This window comes from Tupaia chinensis, unplaced genomic scaffold, assembly GCF_000334495.1.
Source record: "Tupaia chinensis unplaced genomic scaffold, TupChi_1.0 Scaffold142100_1, whole genome shotgun sequence".
Classification (NCBI taxonomy): domain Eukaryota; kingdom Metazoa; phylum Chordata; class Mammalia; order Scandentia; family Tupaiidae; genus Tupaia; species Tupaia belangeri.
Genome location: NW_006201951.1, coordinates 1657990 through 1665836, shown reverse-complemented (window position 1 = coordinate 1665836; position 7847 = coordinate 1657990). Strand labels below are relative to the sequence as shown.

General features: G+C 60.7%; 1 protein-coding gene across 2 annotated transcripts in view; it reads left to right on the top strand.

The window, feature by feature from the left end:
* The window catches only part of LOC102493356 (coiled-coil domain-containing protein 187), an 18698-nt gene that overhangs the window by 4786 nt on the left and 6065 nt on the right, over positions 1 to 7847 (top strand). For both annotated transcript variants that reach the window (XM_006163346.3, XM_006163345.3), the window contains exons 5-7: positions 3448 to 3564; positions 3942 to 5221; positions 5530 to 5624. In XM_006163346.3, the coding sequence (XP_006163408.1) occupies positions 3448 to 3564; positions 3942 to 5221; positions 5530 to 5624 (1492 nt within the window). The remainder of the gene's footprint in view (positions 1 to 3447; positions 3565 to 3941; positions 5222 to 5529; positions 5625 to 7847) is intronic.

Sequence of the window (7847 nt, the reverse complement as noted above, 5' to 3'; positions counted from 1 at the left end):
CAGGAAGCCTGGTTGAAGTGCAGCCTGTTGGGCCTGGCTGGGGACTTAGACCCGAACGTCTGCTTTCACCCAAGCGCTGGGTGGTAGGAAAAGGCCAGGGGTCAGTCTTGGCCCCTCAGGCAACTCTGGGGACTCAGAGTAGTGACAGGGAGAAACTCACCCAAGTGACTGATGATGAAGCTCAGAGACGCGTCCCGGAGAGCTCTGCTGAGAGACTGCACTGCAGCCACCGGGGGCGGGCCACCGAGGAATTACTCACTTGTTCATTTGCATTGCCAGCAGAGTATGTGTGCTCACCAGAGCGTGAACCCCCGAAGGAGCATGGTCGTGCTGCAGTCCCCTGCTTCTCCTTCCTGTTGGGGTTTGGGGCATGCATGCACATGGGCCCAGGGTGTTCTAAAGCTGCCAGGGCCAAGCTCTGAGTCACTGTTACCCACTGGCTCCCTTGACCTCAGCCACGGGGCTGCCCGCACCAGGGAATTTCTAACTGGGGCATCTGTGCCAAGAACAGTGGGGTGCCGCGCCCTTGTGAGGTGCCGCTGTCCAGTCTGGGTGTGGTCTTGGGAGCTTGTGGGGTGACCCTGAGGGGGTCCTGCCCTGTGGCTAGACGCCCTGCCTGAGTGTGGCGGGCCAAGACCTAGTCACGTGGGCATGGCGGAGGGCGGGCAGGCCAGTCCTCGGGCTGTCCTTCGAAGGGCCCAGGCTCCGTGCCGGCCACACGGGCTCTCTGTGCTGTGGGCAGGCTCTCGTATTTTGTAGATGAGGGGACAAGGTCGAGGCAGAGCCAGGCTGAGCCGTGACCGGTCTGGCTCTTCGCTGAGAGCGGTACCTTCTTGATGCCCATCCTGCAGGCCTGGGCTCTGGGACCACCGAGAGCCCCCAGGCAGGGAGAGCATGCCTTTGGTCTAAACACAAGCAGCACCAGGGCCAAGGTGCGGCTCAGGATTGTGGGGCTCTGGGCCCAGTCCCCATGGCATGAGGGCCCTGCAGTGTCCGTGTCCAGATACCCAAGGCCCCCTGTCGTCAGATACCACCTCCTAGCAGAGCAGCGGCTGCCCCGGGGGAAGTACGTCTCCTGATCTGTGCTGCGCTCAGCCCAGGGTGCCCAGTGGGAGGGAGCAGCTTGCAGGGCCACGTGGCCTAGGGCAGGCATGTTTGTTCAGCGGCCAGAGGGGATGCAGAGAGGAAGGAGTACCTGCACCGAGCCTCAGGGCAAGCAATGGGGAGGCAAGAAGGTTCCAGAAGGCCCACTGAAAATGCATAAACAGGGACCACTAGATGGTGTAATGGCTGTCACTAGACTCCCGCATGGTCGACGGTGGTTCAAGTTCCAGACAGAGCAGCTTAAAACACACCGCGCGCGCCCAAGATCCCGAGAGGATAATGGCGGAGAAGGGATTGCTGCGTGGCCATCCCCTCCAGGGGGTGATTTCTCGCTTTCTGTCTCTGTCTCTCCAGTGAGCGCACATACCCTATAGCAAAAAATGTCTTCTTAAAAGAAAAAAGAAAATGCATAAACAATCACAGTTTTCTGCACTGTCACCCACCCCAAGCCTTGGTTTGTTTTATTTTAATGGCGTGCTTGAAAAACGACCTGCTTTCTGCCTGACACGGGGTCAGAGGGCATGCCACCGGCCACATCCATCACCCCTCTGCCGTGTCACCCTCACCGTGTTGACCATTAGTTTCTGTCAGTGATGAAGTCACGGCCAGGCTAAGGAGAGATGAGACTGCGGTCAGAGGTCAGACCCATAGGACTTGGGAATTGGATGAATTTGAAATGTGCTGTAGTTAACAAAAAATTAAATCACAATAGTTATAAAATATTCATCCATCGGACTGCAGGAAAATGAAGCCCAGTATTTAATTTCCGATTATAGCACCTCACTTTGCATTTTTTATCATAGATTAGGTCAGCTCCCAGACTCTGACGGGGCACTTGGGGGCTTCATCCATTTTCACAGATTAAAAATCCTCTCGTAAAAAAATTAATTGCCATTAAACTGTTCAGTTGGAGAAAAAAATGTGCCCATCAGGACCCGTTTATCGACCGAGACCCCTCTGGTGGACTAATGGTGGGCGGACCAGGGCTGGGGGGCTGCAGGGCTGAGAGTAGCTGGCTGACAGGCAGCCCCTCCCCATGGCTCCCAGGCCTGGCCCATGGGAACATGCCAGTTCTGGGTGGGGGGCCGCCCAGGTCCCCCCAGTCCTGCTCTGGCTGAGTCCTTCCTGAGCAGTGGAATCTCGACCCCTCCCAGCCCAGCTCCTGCAAGGTCTGGCCACTGTTGCGGCTCTGGCCTGGGGGCGTGGCCGGGTAAGTGCCACCTGCAGAGCAGTCAGGTCGCTGCCCATACCACAGCTGGTGAGGACAGACCTGTCCCGAGGCCACCTCAGCTCTCTGTGACCTCAGGTCGTGGCCATGGAGGCCTGTCCTAGGGAGGACACGCTGACCTTGGCCATGTGGCCAGAGGGTGTGACTCTGCTGGCCCTGTCCCCCCCCACCCCGAGAGGAGCTTCAGGCCCACAGCTGACCAGCAAGGGTCGGGGCAGCTCCGGGAGGGTGCCATGTCTAGGGGTGCTGGGGAGGTCTCTGGCTCGCAGTGGTCCGGTCTCTGGATGGTCCCTCATTCGGCAGAAATTTCCTCTCTGTGGGCTAAGAGCAAGTCTTGGCAGAGGTGGTGTGGGGGTCTGGACCCGGGCTACACGGTGCTGCCCTGGGCTGCCCACCCCCGGGGAGCACATGGAAGGCTGCACGCGGCAGCTGTGGTCCTGGCCTGCGAGCTGGCAGACCAGGAGGAACATGAGCGCGCAGCGTGACAGAGCACACGCCAGGCAAAGACTGGCCGCCGCTTTGCCTGTGGGCCCCAAGGGTGGGCTTGTGACAAGGTGGTGAGGCAGACGGCGGTGATGAAGTCGCTCTGACAGACGGTGTTCATCAGTGACTTACCGAGGCGCGCTGTCTGCGCCGGGATATGGTGGCCATTTACTTCCACGGCATCCGACACCCCGTCCTGCCGGCCTGGGAGTCTCGCTCAGCCCTTCCCTGCTGCTACTTGTCGGCTTATAGACAGATCCGTTTCCTGGGCTCAGTGCGTGTGCCCAGCTATGGTGGCCTCTCGTCCCTGGGGAGAGGACCCCGGGTGCGCAGCGAGGACGCCCATCTGGCCATCGCCGACAGCAGGCGCTGTGGGGGCGGTATCATCACCTGGTATTACTGAGGCGGACGCCGGGGGTCAGGGAAGTTACAGGTCACCCGTCTGCGGTTGCCCTGGGACTCAGCCCTGGCCCACGCTGCCTAGGGCTGAGGGTCTGGCTTTGCCCGAGAGAACTGGACTCGGGCCGCAGACTCAGCCCCATCCCGGCCTCCCGGGCTGCGGGGAGCCAGCAAGCCTCCCCAGGGTCAGCGCTCAGGGGCTATGGCACCGTGGCTGCGTCTCTCTGTTCCAGATTCCGAGTTGGTTGGCGTCTATGCCTGGAGAAAAGGACAGGCTCTGGTGAGGTCACTGCTTGGGCCACCCCCTGGCCTCTGCAGGCCTCAGAGCAAGGCTCCCACCACAGACTCAGGTATGTGTGTCTGCCACGCTCCCCTCGGATTCCCGATGCATGCAGGGGCAGGAGAGCTGCCTGGGCTCAGAGCCTGGAAGAGGCCCCAGCCCATCACTCTGCAAACCACCCAGAGAGGGGACTCTGGAGCGTGGTTATTTCTAAAGGCCCAAGGAGAGGGTTTCCATCCCGAGAGGCACCCCACCTAGGCTTCCGGGTGGAAGATCGGGAGTGGCAGGGGCCCCTCGGCCAACTTGTCTGCACTCCACTGTGCTCAGCTTTCGCCAGTCCAGGGGTGCCCAGGCACGGTCCTGGTCCCGAGGCATGGCACCTGCCCTTCCTGCACATCCAGGCCTATGGCCTCTCCTCCGGGGGCTGCACCCTGTGTGTCTTCGCAGGAGACGGCAAGAAAGTTACAGCCACTGAGCGCCCACCTGTCCAAACCTGCTCGCCCAGGCTTGCCTCTGCCCACAGTGGCCAGCAGATGTCTGAGGATGCACCCAGCGTGGCTTCCCGCGATCGGCCAGCGACAATGCAAACGGCCATGGCTATCCTGCGAGACCTCCGCCAGCAGGTCCAGGCCGGGCTGGAGCTAGCCCAGGGACCCAAGGGTGTGCGGGAATGCAGGCACACGAAGCCGTGCCCTCGAGACCCGGCAGGGCAGAGGCGGCAGGGTCCCCGGAGCGCTCCGGACATGCGGGGCTCCCTTTTGAAGAGTCCTTGGACCGCAATGAAGGGCAGGCCTCCTTTGGAGAGAGCCAGGAGCTTCCACGCCCCCCGGCCCTGGAGCACCTTGGCCGAGTGGGAATCCTGTCCACGGAGGGCTTGGGTGGGCCTCAATCAGCACCCCTCCTTCCAGAGACCTGGAAACCCCCCAACGAGGTTGGGCCACTTCTCCCAGAAGCCCTGGAGTGCATCGGTCGGGCAGCCCTCCTGTTCACGGAGGGCATGGGCAGCCCAAGGACAGGACTTCTCCTTTCAGAGACCTGGGAGCGCCCCTGAGAAGTTGGGCCCCTTCTCTCAGCGGCCCTGCAGTGCTTTAGCTGCACAGGCTGGTCCTCAGAGGGCCTGGGTGGGTCACAAAGAGGACCCCTCCTTCCAGAGACTGGGGAGCCCCCCTGGGAAGCTGGGTTCCTTTTCCTGGCAGCCCTGGAGTGCCTTGCCTGGGCAGGCCTGTCTACCAAGGGCCTCGGGGGCTAGTGAAGGCTGGGAATCCCCTGCCCCCCGACCATGGAGCTCTCGGGAAGCTGTCCCTTCTCTTGCCCGGCACACCGCCTTGGCACAGAGGGCCAGCACCCTGGGAAAGGGCAGTGGCGCCGTCCCCCCGTCTTCTGGAGCCAAGCTCACGGGGCTGAGGCCCAGCCAGAGCTTTCTGCAGAGCCCCCTGGGGAAGAAGGATGTGCGACCGCCCCCGCCCTGCCCAAGACCCCGGGGCTCCCTGGGCCATCCCTACAGCTCCGAGTCCTTGAGGGACTTCATGCGTCAGAAGGCGCTGGCACGACGGCGGCAGGCCCAGGAAGACAAAGCCACGGCCGCACGGACCCTGGAGCGGAGAAACCAGAGGCTGCAGGAAATCTACAGGAAGCAGAAGGAGGCCGCCCTGAGCAGAGCCGGCCCTGTGGTCTCCCAGACCAGCCCTGGCATCGTGACGTTCGTCCCCAGTTCTGCGCAGCTGGGGGTATGTGCCTGGGGGGCGGGTGCTCAGTTCGGCCACCCCGGGCCTCCCAGGACTTGTGTCTGCAGGAGTCTCCTCTCGGGGAGGCCTAGGAGGGCAGGGTTCAGACATAGGGCACCTTTTCCCCTCTGTGGGGTGGGCTGGGGGCCCTGGACACCTGCCTAGCTGGGTGCAGCCGGCTCTGGAGGGCCCTGCCTCTGCCACAGCCTCTGAAGCAGAGGCCCCCTGATCCCCCGTGTGGCCCTGAGGCTGAGAGGTGAGTCCTGGGGGCTTGGTCCAGGTGGCTCTGAACACACCTCCTTCTGCTTCAGGGCCCAGAAGCCCCTGAGAGCCTGGCAGCGCCAGTGCCCGCGTGGAGCAAGGTGACATCTGGCACGGTGCTGGGGGACCAGGAGGTCCCAGGCAGGTGGGTGAGTGGGTGCAGGCGTACTGTGTGCGAGGGCCCGCCTTGGCCGCACGGCCCCCAGGGCAGGCCGCTGGCACCCTCCCACGCTGCCCAGCTCCGTGCTAGCCTGCACCGCCGCACTCACTGGAACTTGGGTCTGTCACTCGGAAGCACATGGCTGGCAGCTTTTAGTGCGGTCACAGAGCTGCACAACTCCCGGCCCTGCTGGCCCAGACACCAGGTGCCCACAGAGACCCTGACCTTGGAGCAGCTGCCCACACCCGCCCCCTGGACTTGCCTGCGCCCCGCCTCCCAGTACCTGGGGCCGCAGGCAATGGGCCTGGCTCCTCTCGGAGTGCCGTGTCCTCGGGTTCCCCCGTGTCGTTCCTGTCATGGCCGCTCTGCATCCCGTGTGGACAGACCTCGGTGGCTCCTCGATGCCCCCCGCCCCTCCCCACCCCGGCCATGTGACTCGGCTCTGTGAGCCTGGGTGTGCGTGCCCGTTTGAACGCCGCTTTCAGGACTGTCGTCCTGGGAACCAGCAGGCAGGAAACGGCCAGGCCCCATGGCAGCATGCCCTGTGGGTGTTGGAGGAGTGTCCCCGCTGTTCCCACGGCAGCGGCACAGCTGGCATTCCCTCGCTGGCCCACGTAGGTGTTCTGGTTCTCGTCTTCCGTCTTTGGTTTGGTTTTGGTTTGGTTTGGTTTTGGTTTGGTTTGGTTTTGGTTTGGTTTGGTTTTGGTGCTGAATTTGTTGTTGCGTCGGGGCGGGTTTCCAGAAGGCCCCTTCCCCGGGTGCCATCTTGAACTCAAGGGGTCCAGAGAACTTCCCCCACTCTCCCTGGGGGGTGCTGAGTGTGGGTCCCCGGAGACTTGCTGTTCCAGCCTTGCCGTCACTGGGAAGGGCACCACAGGTCCACACGCTGGCCTGGTTGCATGCCATGTGCCCTGCACACAGTTGTGCAGGCTGGTGGGGTGGGGAGGAGCCGGCAAGAGACAGGGCAGCCTCCAGTCCAGGCATCCCCACGGCGACTCCGCCCTGGGTGGGCCTTTGACAGCGGGGTCAGGGATGGCACCCACCTCCCATCCCCTCATCCTGCAGCCCCCAGAGGGGATGCACATGCCTCCTGGAGGCCCTCTCTGGCCTCCTCTGGTTCCTTGTGTCTTGGAAGCAGGTTCCTGGGCCACCGCCCAGAGCTGGGTCTGCAGCGCAGCAGGCCCCGTGTCTGTGGACCCGCGAGCAGGGGCAGGGCCTACGTGTGCAGTTGGCTGGCGAGTCCCACACGCCCTGCCTCGAGTGGGATTTGGTGCTGGCAAGGCCTGTCCCTGTCCCTGTCCCGGTTGCTGGGGCTGGGGCCCCACCTCTCCCCGCACTGTGACCTTGTCTTCCTTTTGTTAAGTCCCCAGAGTGCTCACCAGAGAGACAGAGATGGGGAAGGAGATGAGGGAGCCCTCAGGGAAGATGGCCGCACTACAACCCCTTCCCCCCCTCCCCTTCCTTTCGGGATCTGGGATGCAGACGCACGCACCCAGCATGTTTTCAAGCTGCCAGACGTAGGACTTGAAGTTGAAGTCAGCCACATGGGACCCAGCCACCTTAACCACCACACTACTGAATGGCCCGCCCTTTCTCTTTCTTCCTTTCTTCTTCCTTCCTTCCTTCCTTCCTTTCTTTCTTTTTCTTTCTTCTTTCTTTCTTTTTTCAATAAAAATGTTGTACTTAAAATACACACATCAGGGGCTGGCAGGTGGTGAAGTCATTAGAACACTGAACTTACAATGCTGACCGCAGTTTGAGTCCTGGACCCAGTGGCTTGAAACTCACTACAGGTGTATGTCATATGTGTGTGCCCAAAATCCCAGGAGGAGAATGGAGGAGAAGGGACTATGGTATGGCCATTCTCCCTGGGGGTGATTTCTCACTTTCTCTCTCTGTCTTGTCTCTCCAGAGAGTGTATGTGCCCTCCTATAGCAAAAATCTCTCTTAAAAAATACATAGATGATAGATAGATAGATAGATGATAGATGATAGATAGATGATAGATGATAGATGATAGATGATAGATAAATAGATAGATGATAGATAGACAATAGATAGATAGATATAGATAGGTAGATAGATAGATATAGATAGGTAGATAAATAGATGATAGATAGATATAGATAGATGATAGATGATAGATAGATGATAGATAGATATAGATAGGTAGATAGATAGATGATAGATGATAGATAGATGATAGAT